The sequence below is a fragment of the Daphnia pulicaria genome, chromosome 12 (genome assembly GCF_021234035.1).
Source record: "Daphnia pulicaria isolate SC F1-1A chromosome 12, SC_F0-13Bv2, whole genome shotgun sequence".
In the NCBI taxonomy this organism is placed as follows: domain Eukaryota; kingdom Metazoa; phylum Arthropoda; class Branchiopoda; order Diplostraca; family Daphniidae; genus Daphnia; species Daphnia pulicaria.
The window spans coordinates 2,574,134-2,591,652 of NC_060924.1; the positions used below are offsets into that span (position 1 = coordinate 2,574,134).

The 17,519-nt window shown below is 41.6% G+C and overlaps 8 protein-coding genes across 9 annotated transcripts in view; 5 read left to right on the top strand and 3 right to left on the bottom strand.

The window, feature by feature from the left end:
* LOC124316136 (sporulation-specific protein 15-like) overlaps positions 1-17,519 on the bottom strand; it is a 610,960-nt gene that overhangs the window by 463,378 nt on the left and 130,063 nt on the right. The gene's annotated exons all lie outside the window — the stretch shown is intronic.
* Positions 1-17,519, top strand: part of LOC124316145 — a 411,551-nt gene that overhangs the window by 48,027 nt on the left and 346,005 nt on the right. The window lies entirely within an intron of this gene.
* LOC124316422 (3-hydroxyisobutyrate dehydrogenase, mitochondrial-like) lies at positions 38-1,775 on the top strand. Its single transcript, XM_046782355.1, has 6 exons — positions 38-185; positions 362-453; positions 524-702; positions 765-886; positions 950-1,160; positions 1,228-1,775. The coding sequence occupies exons 1-6, from the start codon at positions 110-112 to the stop codon at positions 1,544-1,546; spliced, it is 999 nt and encodes a 332-aa protein (XP_046638311.1). The 5' UTR covers positions 38-109; the 3' UTR covers positions 1,547-1,775.
* Positions 2,478-4,622, top strand: LOC124316254. Of its 2 annotated transcripts, none has more exons than XM_046782085.1 (9): positions 2,478-2,730; positions 2,797-2,883; positions 2,953-3,267; positions 3,335-3,482; positions 3,561-3,688; positions 3,753-3,881; positions 3,947-4,092; positions 4,168-4,432; positions 4,498-4,622. In XM_046782085.1, the coding sequence occupies exons 1-9, from the start codon at positions 2,511-2,513 to the stop codon at positions 4,620-4,622; spliced, it is 1,563 nt and encodes a 520-aa protein (XP_046638041.1). In that variant the 5' UTR covers positions 2,478-2,510. The 2 variants fall into 2 exon arrangements, with proteins under 2 accessions (XP_046638041.1, XP_046638042.1); XM_046782086.1 differs by having other exon boundaries at positions 2,959-3,267.
* Positions 4,751-6,236, bottom strand: LOC124316429. The gene is made up of 3 exons (XM_046782368.1): positions 5,951-6,236; positions 5,591-5,879; positions 4,751-5,496 (listed from the first exon to the last, which is right to left on the bottom strand). Exons 1-3 carry the CDS (start codon positions 6,152-6,154, stop codon positions 5,009-5,011), a joined length of 981 nt encoding a protein of 326 aa, XP_046638324.1. The 5' UTR covers positions 6,155-6,236; the 3' UTR covers positions 4,751-5,008.
* On the top strand, positions 6,678-9,136 carry LOC124316202 (GTP-binding protein 4-like). The gene is made up of 2 exons (XM_046782005.1): positions 6,678-6,855; positions 6,922-9,136. Exons 1-2 carry the CDS (start codon positions 6,805-6,807, stop codon positions 8,770-8,772), a joined length of 1,902 nt encoding a protein of 633 aa, XP_046637961.1. The 5' UTR covers positions 6,678-6,804; the 3' UTR covers positions 8,773-9,136.
* Positions 8,980-10,791, bottom strand: LOC124316536 (zinc finger protein 271-like). The gene is made up of 4 exons (XM_046782537.1): positions 10,493-10,791; positions 10,153-10,423; positions 9,820-9,970; positions 8,980-9,721 (listed from the first exon to the last, which is right to left on the bottom strand). Exons 1-4 carry the CDS (start codon positions 10,576-10,578, stop codon positions 9,576-9,578), a joined length of 654 nt encoding a protein of 217 aa, XP_046638493.1. The 5' UTR covers positions 10,579-10,791; the 3' UTR covers positions 8,980-9,575.
* Positions 12,974-14,882, top strand: LOC124316388 (glucose-6-phosphatase catalytic subunit 1-like). The gene is made up of 5 exons (XM_046782304.1): positions 12,974-13,143; positions 13,214-13,378; positions 13,444-13,653; positions 13,725-14,126; positions 14,202-14,882. The coding sequence occupies exons 1-5, from the start codon at positions 13,079-13,081 to the stop codon at positions 14,437-14,439; spliced, it is 1,080 nt and encodes a 359-aa protein (XP_046638260.1). The 5' UTR covers positions 12,974-13,078; the 3' UTR covers positions 14,440-14,882.

A 17,519-nucleotide genomic window follows, 5' to 3' on the forward strand; every position in this document is an offset into this window, starting at 1 on the left:
TTACGTTTTTCTAAATTTGTATGCCAGTATAGAGGGCGCTGGAAAATGGTGTAAACAGACGACCAACTTCCCCATACAAATTCCATTCACTAAAAACAAGCAGAAGACGATGGCTGCGTTAACGAATGTAACCCGGAATGCCGCAGTATTAATCAAAGTAATCGGGAAACACCGTTCATTTTCGTGTAAGTTTTATTTTCCATCATTTACTCTTTGTTGTACTACTCGATAAAAATGCATTAAGCCTACTTAGCTATCGAATCTTAAAGGGTTTTTATTACCATGTAGTTGCTAGTGTGTATATTTGGTTACATTTTTAAGGAATGGTGTTGCGAATAATGTATTTTTGAAATAATAATAGGTTCAACAGTCCATCATGGATCGGGCAAACGAGTGGGCTTTATTGGACTCGGGAACATGGGCGGACCTATGGCCTTGAATTTATTAAACAAGGTATTGTTATTGTTGTACTATGTTGTTTCATTAATTCCACATTCCTCATTGTTGTTGTTTTTCATTTCAGGGCAACTCTGTAACTGTATTTGATGTGTATCCAGAGGCTATGTCAAAACTACAAGATGCAGGAGCATCAGTTGGCCATAACCCTGCCGAAGTGGCAGAAAAATCAGATACCATCATTACCATGTTGCCAAACAGCGGCCATGTACAAGAAGCATATGCGGGAGAAAATGGTGTCTTCCAGTAATATTTAAACAGATAAATACTGCAGGACTTCTTAAAATAACTCTGAATCATGTATAAAGGACAGCAAAGCCAGGATCTTTACTGATTGACAGCAGTACCATAGATCCCAGTGTCTCTAAAGAAATGGCAGCTCTAGCTGAAAAGAAGGGAATGATTTTCATTGATGCCCCAGTTTCTGGAGGTATAATTACTTTTCTTTAAATATGAAATCATTGTGATTCATCCTTTTCATGGCTATTTGCAGGTGTGATGGCTGCTAAAGCTGGAACCTTGACTTTCATGGTTGGAGGACCAGAAGAACAGTTTCCTAATGCCAGAGCAATACTAGAGCATGTTGGTAAAAACATTGTGTACTGCGGTCCAGTAGGATCGGGCCAAGCCGCCAAAATTTGCAATAACATGTTGTTGGCAATCAATATGGTTGGAACAGCTGAAGCCATGAATCTTGGCGTTAGGTAATTACCGACTTGGGAATCATTAAAACTTACAAGTTTAACCATCGTCTATTTTCCTATTGATTAGATTGGGACTGGATCCTAAATTGTTGAGCAGTATTATCAACACTAGTTCCGGTCGCTCCTGGTCCAGTGAAATTTACAATCCAGTACCTGGTGTCTTGCCAAACGTCCCAGCCTCAAACAACTACGAAGGAGGATTCGGAACGGCCCTCATGACGAAAGATCTTGGCCTCGCCCAGAATTCAGCGACTCGTTCCAATTCCGCGATCCCGCTGGGATCACTTGCCCACCAACTCTATCGACTGATGACTGTTCGTGGCTACGCCAAGAAAGACTTTTCTTCCGTCTACCAATTTCTCCAGAAATCAGAAAATAGTAACTAGTAGCGATATACTTAGAAAGAGGAGGTTGAATCTATATGTTGTATAGCTCTGCGTGACCCAGTTTACCACCGTAGCTTGTGATTCGCAATTTAATGGTGAATGATTTAATAAAAAAACAATTTGTGTAGCCCTGTTTTCGTCCAGTCAGTGCAAAATAAAAGTGGCCCTAAATTGTTATACACTGTAAAAGTACCCTACGAGTCAAATAAAATAGGAAGGGGTTTTCGAACGTGCTTCTTTTACCGGGGAATCCTTGTAAGCTTTTAATGACGTTAAATGCAAATCCGTAATCTTATACGCCAGTCAAATAATAATTTTGATTGTGAACTTTTAACCTTTTTAAATGTGCGCCAATTTGAAGCAAGGCAGCTCAAAACTCGATTCAAGACTCCGTTTCCGCTTTAGTGAGTCAAATGAGTTCATCGGAAGGTGCTCGAACGATTTGATTTGCATATTGAAATCGCTGCAAATACCTATATTGCTGATACAGAAATAGCATTTCATTTAAATTAGTCACGTTCACAGTGCACAGCTTGTAAGGTCGGGTGGTCAATTGCTTCTTATAGCTTCAAATACCAAAACTGAATGCAAATTGCCCCAACAGTTATTTGTTTTATTTGTCGATTTCCAGCGGCAAACGGGAGCAAACGGGCACATCAGATGCCGGTGTCTATTATTATTATTCCCGACGACGACCCGGTGAATATTAATCTTCAAGAAAAGAAATAAAAAAGCTATAGTGTATCTTTTTAATTTCTTAGCTGATAACATCCTCACTAGATTTACCGTCGCTTTCATCACCGATTTATTTTTAGCACCTGTAAAGGGCGGAGCGATAGAAAACTGGTTCATTGGAAAGATTGAAATAATCAAATCGAATGAGAATATAAAAGGGACCTGCTATCGGACGGCGATTGAGCATTGATAGGAGGAGACCCTCGTGTAATTGACAGCGCTAGAGGAAATGACATTGTCAGTCTTTTTTAGAAATTGGATGATTTTCATCTTCGTGTTTCCTATACCGTCGCAAACCGTCGATAACAATCACATTCTTGATGATTACGATCGATTTAATGCCAATTCTCTACAGCCGGACGTGTTCCGGCATCACAAATTCCTCTACTATCCAAGGCAACTGATTTCAAACAACCGTCTAGTACCTGTGAACATTAAATCACTGATAGGTAAATAAATCTTATAACATTAATTTTTCTATCGATCAATAACCCTGATGATCTTTTGTGGAAAAGAATTTGTTACAAACAATTCGGTCGTAATCAGCGGGAGATCGCCACTGAAAATCAGCAATCGATGGAAACTCAACAGCAATCTAAAAGGTATTTCATTTCCCTTGAATATTTGCGGTTGGGACCCAATAAAAGATGTTAAAATAATTTCAATTCAAGTTTTAGGAAATAAATCTCAAAGCAAACAGCTGTCCGATACCGACAGCATCGCACTTACCGATGTAATCGTCGATTTTGTGACTACAATTACCGGTATCGGCGGAGCAATCGGAATATCTTTGGCCGGACTCTCACTTCTCAGTGGTGGGAACCCGCAAAACAGTTTGTCCCAAATGAGAAGCTTCATCCAAGGAGACTTTACCAGTTGCACCGCAGCATCTGGGGACTTGGGCTATTGCGCTTCACTAATCAATTGCAATATGAGAAGAGGAATCTCTAGTGGAGCTTGCCCAAACGGAGGTGTTTGTTGCACAAGTAAAATTGTTTTTTAAACAAATATTTTAGTGGGTTTCAGTTTGACATTGATTGGATACATTTACAGACACGTTGACTACATGCAGTGGTACTGTCCAATACAACAACACCTACTGGCGATCGCCCACTACCATCTATCCTGATTCTTCCTGCGTTGTCACTGTTAAATTAGATCCGGCGACCGCGGAGCAGCGCGGACCCATCTGTCAATTGCGGTCAGTTCGGTTTAAATTTGATTTTTCAATTCTGACAAGTGGTAAGTTAACACTTTTGGGGGATTTTTAAAAATTCAGGATAGATTTTGAGAAATTTAATATCGCTCAGCCGAATTCTGAAAGTGTTTGCTCGAACCACGTCTTCTTGGTGGGCGGAACGGATTCCGTGGTATCCCCCATATGCGGAGAAAACAAAGGACAGCACAGTAAGAAAAGAAAAGAAAAGTTTATCAAAATTCTGGGTTATTTGGATGTCCGTTTTTTAAACAGTGTACTTAAACGTTCCGGCTCCAGTGTCTGATATCCTGTTATCATTCAAATTTGGCAACGATTTGATTCCAGATCTTGAATGGAGGATCAAAATTGCTATGCTAGCTTGCACAGACTACTCCCTGTTGGGTAATTATAAATTATCCGGAAATATTTATTACACATTTGTGAATGTAATTTCTCGACTTATGCAGCACCTTTTGGTTGTCTTCAATATTTCTCCTTTCCATCGGGAACAGTGCATTCGTTCAACTGGGCAGACACAACCAATAACAGCACTCGCCAACTTACCAATCAAAACTATCACATTTGCTTCAGAAGGGAAATAGTTGACGCAAGTGTAAGTTTTTAAGCTATTTTTTTTTTAAATTTTATATCAAAATTTAATTGTTGAGAATTTGATTGTGATAGACAGATTGATACCACTTTATGCTTTACGCCATCGGTGACGCCCAATGGGGGGAAAGCCTTCAGTCTAACCGGGTCGGATGCGTCAGTCGGTACGGCTGGACAAGCCGGTTTCAGCCAAGCCAATCTGGGAGATTGCAACAACGATTTTTTGATCATTCCAAATGGTCACGATCCTGCCCTGCCAAACAGTCCGGCAAATTTACGTGACCGTTACTGCGGCGAGAGACTGAATGTTTTGCCCAAGAGTAACATGTCGACGACTGTCTGCAGTAAGAACAACTGGAATACTAATAATTGTGAACTGATTATTTTAAATGTTTTGGTTATATTTCAGCCAAGAGTAAGCCGTACAGAATCATCTACAACACCAACAGCGACGAGACAGTAACCGACTCGCGGGATGCAGCCAATGTTGGAAATATTGGATTTTCTCTGAGATATTACCAAATCAAATTATAAACAACTAACAATTGAATGTGGCTACTTCAGGAAGTTTTTTAATCATCCCTTTAAATTATTTCCCATATTTATCTGACCATATACTGTTGTATTTACCCAAAATTGCCTGAAATAAAAAATTAAACAGTTAAAAATTTCACCAGGAAAACGTCATGGAAATAATTCTGTGGCTCAATTCATATGGGATTACGTAATAAGAAGCATGCGTATGGGGTAGGGAAAATCTGTAGTTAGGTTGCGCCTATTATTTTGCAGTTGGTAAACAAATAAGCAATTTAATACGGACTTGAAACAAAAATCTGGATGCAAAGTAAGCATTTTTATTCGTCAATTCACATTCATCAATTGATTTGCTGACGCCAAAATGAATTTAAAAACGCGCGAATTTAAACAGACGCGGCAATTTCCTCCTCCAACAGGAAACCGGTGAAAAAGGTGCAGGAATTACCGTCGCCATTCAAATAAGTTCCTGGATCAATGTTGATAATCCTCAACAAGACTTGTTCACCTGATTTCAAGTTCACCGTCGCCTGAAGAGTTAGTAAACTCCTATGATAAGCTATGGTGTTGGTTTCTGTAACTGCAATCCTCCCGACTTCACTCAGTCCACTAATTTCAAGCATAACTTGGAACACTACACGATCAGGTGAGGATGAAGCTGGAAACTCCACCTGTCCCGTGAAGGCGAAGAAATAAATTCCCGATCGTGGGGCCGTGAATATTCCTGATGCCCCATCCATAGCATTTCCTACGTTCAACGGTATGTAAGTGTAGTTAATTGGGAGTCCCATTGTGTTGAATTTATCATATCTCGTAGCGTGGAAATAGACGGGTGCTGATTTGACGCCGTTGTATCCGATCCATTTTTGGAAACCTTTTCGAAATCAAGTAAAAGACATAAAACAAAATTTTAATAAAAAAAAATATTGATGATTACAAGAAAATATAAGCAGAATAATCTAAATTACCCGCATCGCTTGGGGGTTTAGTGAAATCGCAGTAAACGGATTCCATCGTCGTATTTCCCATAACGGAATAAAATCCGTTCCAGATGTGGCCCATGCTTTTGAGATCTGCACACGAAGATGGCAATCCATTGACAGCCACTGGTGATTGATTAGTCCTGATCGAAACATCGGCTGGCGATGCTTTCCATTCATTCTTCTCTCTCAATAGGGCAGATAAAACTTTGTCTTGTTCTTGAACTTTAGTTTTCAATTCAGCAACTTGTAAAGCCAATTCGTCTCTATTTTCATTCTAGTGTAAATCAAATTGTATTTAATCTATTGGAGAAAAAAAGAACAAGATAAATCTGTTTAGAAACTTACATTTCGTTCTAATTGGGTCCCCAGTTGCGTCACCTTTTCTTCAAGTTCTCTATTTTTAGACTCTAATAAATCGATTTTCGTTTCGAGTCTCGATTCTAATTCTTTCAATTTGTCTTCTAAGGAATAGGTGGCAGAAGCGGAAGAACAAATCGCGCCGCAACCTAAAATGAATATCAAACTGACACCGACTGAGAAACGAGACATTTTTTACACAAATTTTTAGACTGAGCTATTGCGTTGCACGATTGCGTCGTATTTTATAGGACTCGGTTTCTTATACCTTGTATAAACACTACATCGAGTTTACATTACATTATCTTATTTGAAAAACTCACCCGCTGATTAAAACTGACATTTTAAATTTTGGATCCTGGCTGTAAATTCTGTTGTGCAAATATTTGTTTTGTATTATATACAAGCACGATAAGGAGCGGGGATTCACATGCACTTAAATATCGTGGTTGAGCCCCATCGTGGTATATTTTGTTTCCCGCATAAAAGCTTTTTCTTTCGTTTCTAAATATTCGAGCTGAAATGAAGTAAACGGTAAATACATTTATCCTTATTTTTGTTTTTCTTAATCTTTGAATACATGAATAGTAAGTTTGATGCAAAAGAATAGTAAAAAATTTAAAAAACTCGATTCAAATACTATGCAGATTATGTTGATAGATGCCGCTAGTGATGCAAAGAGTAAGAGAATAAAAGTCTACCACTAGATGTCCGATTTTCTTGTGTCTTCTTTCTTTTCGTTGCACGTGTGAGCAGTGGGCTGCGCCATTGCTGAATATTTCAGAGAATTTCTCTGAAAAAAGTGTAATTTTCAATAGTGCGACACTCTTACCATCAACAAAATGACGTCGCAATACAATTTCAAAAAGATTGTCATCGTTCCGACGGCGAAGGTAAATTAAACGCAAATATTTCATTACTTGTCGGATGGGCCAGCTAACGTTTCGCTAACTTCACAGGATTTTATCGACATCGTCTTGTCGAAAACCCAACGAAAGACGCCAACTGTAGTCCACAAGCAGTACAAGATTTCTCGTATCCGTCAATTCTACATGCGCAAAGTCAAGTTTTCCCAGCAGACCTTTCATGACAAATTGTCCACCATTCTGACCGATTTCCCCAAGCTGGACGATATTCATCCCTTCTATGCTGATTTGATGAATGTTCTCTACGACAAGGATCATTACAAATTAGCTCTTGGTCAGATCAACATTGCCCTGCATTTGATTGACAATGTCTCCAAAGATTATGTCCGCCTTCTCAAGTACGGTGACTCCCTGTACCGCTGCAAGCAGCTCAAGAAGGCAGCCTTGGGTCGCATGGCCACCATCATGAAGAGGCAAGCGCAGAGTCTTCAATATCTGGAGCAGGTCAGGCAGCATCTCTCCCGTCTGCCTTCCATTGACCCAAATACCCGGACACTGCTTATCTGTGGATTCCCCAATGTCGGCAAATCCAGCTTCATCAACAAGATCACTAGGGCAGATGTTGAAGTCCAGCCTTACGCTTTCACGACCAAGTCGCTCTTTGTTGGGCATACTGATCATCGCTACCTGCGTTGGCAGGTGGTGGACACCCCAGGAATTTTGGATCACCCTCTCGAAGATCGTAACACCATTGAAATGCAGGCCATTGCTGCCTTGGCCCATCTGAGAGCTGCTATCCTCTACGTCATGGACATTTCAGAGCAATGTGGCCACACCATTGAACAGCAAGTGGCACTCTTTGAGAGCATCAAGCCTCTCTTTGCCAACAAGCCATTGCTCGTGGTGCTGAACAAGACAGATGTCATCCGTCTGGAGGAGCTGAATCCTGAACAAAAGGCCTTGATTCAAGGTTTCATTAATGACGACATCCCCGTTATGGAAATGTCGACATTCAGCGAAGAAGGAGTGATGAATGTCAAAACGGAAGCCTGCGAACGCTTGCTGTCCCACAGAATCGAGGTGAAGATCAAGAGCAAGAAGGTGGAAGGCATTCTCAACCGACTGCACGTGGCTCTGCCTAAACCTCGCGACGGATGCACACGTCCGGCCTTCGTGCCCGAGAAGGTGATTGAAAAACGTCTGGAGAAGGGACCCAAGATCAAAAAGAAGACGGAACGCGATCTCGAGGTTGAGCAGGAAGACGATTACTCGCTGGATTTGAAAAAGAATTACGACCTACCGGCCGACTTCAAATACGACGTCATTCCTGAATTCTGGGAAGGCAAGAACATCGCCGACTACATCGACCCTGACATCATGGCCAAGCTGGAGGAGCTGGAGCGCGAGGAAGAGCTGCGGGTTGAATCCGGAGTCTACGAAAAGGAGGAAGAAGAGATGGACGATGAAGAGAAGGAGATCCACCGGTTAGCTGGCAAGATTCGCGAGAAGAAGGCCATCATCGCCATCGAGGGTCGTATCGGTCGCAGCGGAGGTGCCCCCGTGATGCCCCGCGCTGGACGCAAGCGCGAGCGTTCCGTCAGCCGTTTGCGTTCCGAGTTCGAGGAACTCGGCGTCGACATGAGCAACAAGAGTGGCGCTCACTTCTCTCGCACTAAATCGCGCTCGGCCAGCCGTCCGCCCATCAAGAAGGCCCGCGCCGATTCTGCCGGACGCGTCAGCTCGTCGTCTCGCGTCACTCCGCGCGACCAGTCGGGCATCCGCAACGTTGAGCTCAAGGCCAAGGCCAAGAAGATGGGTCACAAAGCGCAGGGCAAGATGAATCAATTCGGTAAGGCTGGTGAAGCCGATCGACACATTGCAGTCAAGATGCCCAGACATCTTTACTCCGGCAAGCGCGGCATTGGTAAAACCGATCGCCGTTAAAAGACAGAGAAATTGTAAGAATTAAAAACAACATCCGAAACGATTACGAAGAAGAGGAATCCAACGAGACTGATGCCCCGGCTCCTGGAGTTTGTTGGAGAGGCCAAGGTTGAATATGACGTCTTATCACATCAAAAGTCCCTGATTGCCTCTGCTGAGTTCATCAATTCTCAAAAAAGGTCCTGTGCTTTTTTGTTGTTTTAAATGTGCCACTTCCAGCCCTCTCTCGGTTCATGTCTACTCTTTTTAATTGTCGTGTTTTTCTTTTCAGCGTGTTTTTGTTATAAATTCGACCGCTGTGGAAAATATTTCAATGAAAGAAAAGAAAAATAGTACACCGTGTTGGCGTCAGTCTCGATAAAAAGTTTTGAATTTCAATAATTTATTGAGTATTTCACACAAGTTTTTTTTTTTAAATAACAAAAAGGATTGGTGATCCGACGCGCTCTGGGGTCTTGTTTATTTGAAAATGGGCACCGAGCCAAAAAGATTGAAACTTTTGTAAACAACTTGTTGCCTTGGGTTAGAATCGCGCACTCTGTGACGCAAACAAAAGAGAGAGAGAGAGACCTGCGTAACCTTCCCTTACATTTTTGCACATATCGCCAAATAAGGACCAAGTAAACAACAACAACAACATCAAAACAAGTCGAATGGGGTCTCTGACGCTTGGATTTTTTGTTTTTGATTTAGTTGTTTGTTTGTCTCACAATTGGGGTGAAAGGCCGGAACTTTTTATTTTCTTTTTCTTTCAAGTTGTTGCTGCGACGCTTTCCTTTTTTTTTTAATCTTTTAAAGAAATTTTAACTGTAGACTTGCGGTTGAGTCGCTTGAGTGGCTACGCGTCGACGGCCCGGATGAGTTCCGGCGTGTCTTCGTTGATGCGTCAACAAGTTGGATGATTGGCTAAAGGTTTTACCGCATTGTATGCATCGGTAAGGCTTTTCACCTGTCGGATAATTTAAGATTACACCAATTTTTGTCAAGTCATCGCGGCGAATTAAATGAATAAAGGAAGATGGGCGAAAACAAATTTTTTTAAAGAACCTGTGTGAACGAAGATGTGTTTTTTGAGATCAGAATTTTGATAGAATTTCTTGGAACAGAAATGGCAGCTGAAGGGGCGGACTCCGGAATGAATTAGACGATGCGTCGCTAGCGTGCTAGAGCGCCGGAATTGTTTGCCGCATTGAGTGCACTAAATTCAAACAAATCAAAATTATTCTAGTCAGTCGTAGCTCATTAATCTAATTGACAAATAATTTTTTTTTTTGGCTATCAAGTCAAGGCCGTTTGACAGACGGAACGAACAGATTTGGCTTCTAGTTTCATCAAATGGCCGGAAACTGGTTTTACTGTGTTGCTATCTTATATACTCACCGACCAATTTTTACTTCCGGGAGGCACGGCTGTGATGTTTTTATCCTTGAAAGTTGCAATCAATCGGCTCGGCTGTCTAGACTGAACCAGTAACGTCAGTGGGTTACGTGCTGGTGTTTGCGGCACCGCCGATCCTGTGCGCTGAGAATCCAACGTCGGACTAGACGACACTTGTTCCGGTCGCTTCTTCACCGATGGGTCATCTTCAGCCGGACTCGGTTTGACGGAAGACGTTGGTGCGGAGGCGATGAATGCGTGATGCCAATATTTCCTTTTGTTTTTAATAACAATTATTACTAAATTATCGGAGGAAATTGTTTCAAACAAATTTTAGGTATACCAATGGAGGATGCTCATTTGACTGGAGAAACACCTGAAACCACAAATCAAACAGCCGTAACTGGGTAGAGGTTTGATGACTAGCATTTTATTTCAGAGAGCAAACAAGACCGGAAGGTTGACCCGGACGCTAATGACTGGCAAAGATCCTGTGCGGGCGAACCATATTCGACCTGTGAAGATCTATACCTTCCGGGATCCTGAGCATGCTACTGGATGGTTTTCTTCCAGCTCTTTTATTATTCGTGCACTGCGCAGCGGTATTAAAAGAAAAGGAAGGAGCACACACACAAAAGTCTCTGATGCTTTTAACGTCTCTCAAGAGTCGGATTATAACCTGGCGGATGGCGGAGGAAAGTGCAGACCGCAATCAACGCATCCGTTGGCTGCCGTCTCTCTACCGTTTAAGAATTGACAGTCTGTCACGAGAAACAATTAGGATTAAGATTAAGCGCAGCAGTTTCAATTACCGGAAGGTACCCTCCCCTGCGGTTGGAGATCACCCCGCACAGTCCACATAGTTCATAATCCCTTCGTTAGAAATGCATGGACCTCATCGTGATTATCATTTGGAGGGAGCTGGTGACTGTATGTTCGTCCTATCAAAAATTCAGGACTAACATGTTTAAACGCAAACATAAATTAGATCTGGGGAAAACGACCTTCGTCTTTATCGGAGGTATCAAATTGGGCGGTTGATATATCTCGTCACATAACCCGAGCAGTTTATTATTGCTGTTTAGTACTATATAATCTTATTGGTACAACGTCCCATATATATGCATGCATGGTCGATATCTTTTGTCGGTATTCGATTTCTAGATTTCTTACAGACTCAATAACAAACTTGTTTGTCTCGAGATGTTTTTCTCCCCTTCTATTTCGAACATTTATTTTTATTTTAGTTTTATTCTGTTTTGTTTTTGAGCATTTTGAAACCAACGGGATAGACCCGTTTTGATATAAGGTAGCGTGCAGACACGCTTTGAGTTACTAAGGCTGTGCTATACGGTCAAAGGCCATAAGCCTCTCGATTCTGTTCCATTTTAAATTTGTTATTCAGCGTGTTAATCTATAATAGGACTCGATCCTATTCCTTTCTCGTTTGTTTGTTTGCGCTCTGTTCAGGGCCAACTGGGCGATAAAGAATTCGTTCAACTATTTTGTTATTCAGCGCCAATTTTGAAAAGAAAAAAACAATGTCCAAATTTCAAATCGCGAAATGATTGGGAATATCCCGACGAGAAAAATAACCAAAAAGTTGAAAGAACCTTGACTGTTCATATATGGCGCCCACAGGGGAGACCCGAACTCGCAAACTTTGCGTAAACAAACCCATAAAATGTCAGTCTAATAAAAGCCAGTTTTCCTACATTTTCCTTTAGATATTTTTCTGTGCTTCCTTTTATAGCAATGCGCGATTGGACAGGATCGTCCAGTCAACCTAGAAATTTTGAAACAAACAACAACAACTGATGACGTTGGCCGGTGGTGGGGTAGAGCAAATGGCACCCACAATTCGAAGGTGATGGTCACCGAAACAAAGTCCCAGCGGCCGCCATGTCCTGTGTATAATAAACCGCGCACAGGTGATAGCCACGTGAACAACTGGTGGGCTACACAGCACACGGTCACGGGAGAAATCTCCTCTACACCTACTACAAACGAGGTGAAGGGATTGTGCGTTTCCCCCCTCCAACTATCCTTATCAAATCAAATTGTTTACGCACTTTTTATTCAATGACTTAACTCAAAGTCCGGTTTCATAACGGTACGTTCAATATTGATTCATTGTTTCCACAAACAACATAGGCCAAAGTTTATGACTAAACCAAATTTGTTATTCGGAATAATTTGATTTGATTGAACAGATTTTTGTGGGTAGATTTTGATGGGACGATGGGTAAATCATTTTATTTTAAACGAATAACAAGATGTTGATGGTTCAGTGAGTCCTGACGCGAATTCATTGGCCTCGGCCAATTGGAAATGGGCGTCTGTTTTTGAACAGTGTGGCGCGAAAGCGATTATGGTGAGGAAAGAGAGTTCAATGAAATCTAATATGCCAAAATCCGTGATGGTTGCTGATGCCTTCTGCGAAACAAGTAGCTATCATCCGAGTTGAGTGAAAAACAAGCGTGATGTTCACGTGAACGAATCATCGCTCCCGCATTCGCCAGCGGAGAGCCGCCGGACTTGAAACCGCTACACACCAGAAAAAATGAGATTAGCAACGAATCGGCATCGGATGGAGAGAAAAACAAGTCAATAACAAGTGGGGAAAACAACAACAACAACCGGTGGCGGGAGTTGGGTGGAGGTTTGGTGGGTGGGTGGGGGACGGGTCAACAAGTGGGCCAGAGCCTTTTATTCTCCGGTCGGTCGGTCGGTCCGTGTGGATGCCGTAACGACTTTCACGGCCGTTGGTGGGCATGACACTTACACGCCTCTCCATTTCGTGTATAAAAAGAGCGCGCGCAGAACATCCAACTTCAAACACGATCCCGCAGTTGATCAACCAACAGCTCCCCTATTACACAACCAATCACCAAATCACCGGCTAAACGCGCTCCCGCTAAAATCCAGCATGGCTTCTGAACTTCAATCCATCTACAGCTACGGCGTCGATCTGATCAGTATTCTCCAATCCTCGTAAGTTTCATCTTTTCGAAATAGATAAATAGCGCAGAATTGGCAGCTAATGAACTTTTGTTGGGCTTAGGTTTCCCGATGGAGAAAGTTTCTTCATGGACGTTTCCAAAGTCTTTGATCCCAAGTACGTCTTCACCGTCTACTTTCCAGTCATCTTCGCTCTTCAATGGGCCATCGGCGTCAAATTATTGGGCACCATCATCGTCGTCGAGTGGCTCAATCAAGTCTTGAAATGGTAAACGAATAAATTCACTATAACTTTATTCTTGGACGTTTCTAATAGATGATTCAAAATAATAGGTTGATGCACGGTGACCGTCCTTACTGGTGGGTTCACGAGATGGAAGTCACTTACAACTCCACGACGCTCCTGCCCGAAATCTTTCAGTACCGATCCACTTGCGAAACTGGCCCGGGAATGCCATCGGGACATTCGATGGCAATGTCCGCCGCCTGGTACGTCGTCGTCCAGTCATTCATCGACCGTGTCATCAAACCATCCAAAATGAGGTAAAAGAATCCTGATTCACAACCAAGAATGAGCTGATTGTTACAACAATTTGATTGATAACAATTTGCAGCGCTTCATTGAAACAACAATCGACGCAACTTTTATGGGGCGCATTCGTCGTCATCCAGACCCTCATCGTCATGTCGAGGATGTACATTGCCGCCCACTTTCCCCACCAGTGCGCACTGGGTCTCTTTTTGGGTGTTTCAATCGCCCATCAAATCTACGGCTCGTCAAAGTGGCTGAACCTTAAGCGCAGCCAATGGCTTCTAGTCGCCTCAATTATTTTGGCCAGCGCCGTCGGCACCTACTCGTTCCTGTTGCTGACGGGAAGGAACCCGGCCTGGTCCATCAGTCAAGCCTACAAATGGTGCGCCAAACGGGAATACATTCACGTTGACACCACTCCATTCTACAGCCTCACCCGCTACAGTGGAGCCGCTTTCGGTCTTGGCCTCGGCTTAACATCAAAGTAATTTTCAAATTTAAATCTCTCGCTCATTGAAACAGTTACTTATTATCAATTCGTTTCTTATTTTTCCAACAGATTCTTTACCCAGACAGAGAGAACGAGCTTTACCCGAGTCCAAATAATTGTCACCATGATTTTGGGTCTTGCCCTCGGCTACGGAGCTGAACTTGCTCACGTCGCTATCCCGAAAACGAACGAGTCGGTGTTTTACACGCTCGAGTTCCTGTTGAACGTCGCCTTCCCGTACAGCGCAATCGCATTGGCACCTTACGCCGTGATGAGATCTTGGTCAGAAAAAGTGAAATCATTGTAAGTAGGACACAGGAAATGAAGAGAAGCTTTGAGAAAGAAGCTTATACCTCACACGCGCAATATTAGTCGGCGTGTGCAATCGACCGCGTGATTTGTTTAAAATAATTGAATGACTGTCTTGGACAATCAATTACTTGTTTAGTCTGATGCTCCCATTTTGTACAGCCATTCCGACAAATTTAGGATGAAGCTGGCTTGTGTCTTCCTATAATTTTGTGAATAGTATCTTTTATAACAAATTGGTTTACTGCGAGGTGAAGAATCTTTCTTGTGTGACAGATTGGTGATATTTATATAAGTCTGTAATGTGTAACTGTATATGCGATCAATTTTCTTGTTGTTGAAGCGCCAAAATAGGTCATTTTACTAAATTCAAATGTATACTATCTTCGTATTATCGTATGTTGAATACGTGAATTTTACAAATAAAGATTTTCAAATTAATTTCTATTCGTTTTCTTGATTTTTTTTTATAACTATAAATAATGCGGGATCTGCAAACGTTGTCTTTTGTCGGCTTCTTTTTTTTACTTGCGGTAAAAAATCTATAAATGCTTACGAAATTAAACGAAGACATCATGTTTTTGATCAATCAGTAACAAATGGATCAACACGTCTTAAACACGTGACAGAGTAGCGTGGGCGAGTGTGGGAGTGTTGCAAAATTGATTTCGTGACTCAGTCTTGCGCAACATCCACTAGAACGACATCTCATTTGAATAAACCTTCTTATTCCATCTCAGCTCTTCTAAAAGGGTCATGGAGGGTCTTATTATGGCGGTTTTGGTCTAAAAATAATTTTCTGTGGGTTTGTGCAAATTTTTTTCTTGACTGGTAGAGGGGCTCAGTGTAACTTAATGAGATGAACTATTACTAAATAATCCTGATCCGCTCAGCGGATGTCGAGCGGAAACAACCACTTTTATCGTTTTTGAGCGGTTTGAATTTAAGGGGAGGGGGGTCGATTTTAAATTTATATCGATATCTTAAGAAGCTAATTAGAAGATTGAGTTTCGTCTGCTTTCCATGTGTTTACAGGTTTCGAAAAGAGACTGTTTGAAATTTCAAAGAAAACAGAACAATCACGTTGTCGTTTTGGGAAACGGACGAAAAATATTAGGGAAACTAAGTTAAAATTATAAAAATGTGGTCGTCGTGTGAACGCTGGTGTCATGGCTCTCCATGCTCTCCACTCCAATCTGTTTGGCAGGTAATTAAAACTAATACAAATGGAATGATTATGGGAGATAAATTAGAAGAGTTAAACCGGTTCCAAATTGGTAAAATGTTGATTCAGACTGACTAGAGTCCTGACTAACAATTATCATATGTGCCCCCTGTCAATGCATGGCAGTTTGTTTGCATTATGTAACCTTTTCCTTTGTGTAGGTTTGAGTCCTGATGAGCCAGCCATCATAACCTCAAGATATGCAAAGTGTTACATGTGCTGCTATTCAACCTGTCATCAGCAACAGTCTCATCGATTGGGTAATGATTTTCAATTCTTCCATTCACTAAAAATTTGGGTTTACCTACTGTCTCGTTTCAACTTGTCCTTACTTGTTGTTTCTGCAAATATTTTCCATGAGCCATTTTTTATTTTTTATTTAGATAAACAGCATCCTGTTTGAGTGATGATCCTACCGGTATCGGAAGTCGGATCGAGTCACAGATTTCTTCTTCCCCTTTGTTTAAATGTCCTCCTGTACACCCATGTGAGTGTGGGTGTATTCATGAGGACCCCCTTTTTCCTATCCCGCCTGGTGGATTCCATCGGATTCGGATGGATGGATGCCTGGCCGTATTTCCAAGGCTTTAAGGTAGGAAAACTGTTTCTCTATTTTACTTTTTTACTATTTTTTGGCTTATTAGAAATCGTGAAATAGTACGGGATACGATTATTCCTAAGCTTGGCGGTTGACTGGCACTTGCGGTTTTTTTTTTACTCAGTTAGGGTCATTAAATTACTCATTTTTGACTGCAGATGAGGCCCGATTTTTTACCTTATAACTTTGGCCGAATTTGTCTGTGGGGAAACAATCAAATTCGAAAAATATTTGAACTTTAAACACTTTAAGCAAAACTAGAAATTTTCTGACTATAAGAGGGACCTGCCTCCACACCGGCAACTCCTCGTTGAGACAAAACCCCCACAAATAAAACCGAATAAAACCTAATAGCATTTAGATTCCGTTACGTAAACCTATCCGCAACCTGGCGTCGTGTCACTAAAGCAAATGAAAGCAGCTAGATAATAGTTTTTAATGTTTCATTTATAATTCCACGATTATCGCTATTAATTTAGGTTGTTCTATTTTAAAATGTAATTGAGTTCAAGTTGATATAAGAACATTTAAACATAACATTTATTTTCAGATTTAGTAACAGGAACTTTCGACGACCCATCATTTCGTTCCTGATTGTTTTACACGATTCGGTGCCGATATTATTATCCACAATTCTCGGAAAAAGTGTTCGGATGTGAACAACAAAATTGCGACAGATGTGTCACAAGAAATCCCGAATGTCGGGAAAATCACTAGCACGGACCGGCCTAACCTGTGTGCAGGTGATGGCCACGTGAACAGCGCGTTGTGGGATTCACGTCCTAAATTAAAAGCATCAAAGGGAGAAAATGTCGGCGAAAGGTAAAAAACAAAATAAGGTGTTTACTGCTTCGTTCGTACCGTAGTCCAAAATCTACACCTTCGCCCATAACAAGTCAACAGGTGCAGAGTTCGCCAGTTGATTTTTAAAATTTGGACGCAAACAAAAAATCAGCATTTATCCCGATCTTAATTCCAAAGCGATGTGGGTCGCATTAGAGATAGTTTATTTTCTTGGCGAATGAAAAAGGCGGGAAAAAATGACGTCACATGTTATGCAGCCCAGTAATAAATGCGCAGCTCATTGAAATTCGATGCCTGCTGCTGTTTGGCTGAGGCTGACGTCACGAAATGTTTTTCTAGACCATAAAAGAAATTTTAATGTGAAAGTTAAGTAGCAAAGGTTCTATGGACCGAATGGCCAAGGTATAGACGAAAAAGGATGCGTCAGGCGTTGTAACTATGCGATTCTAAA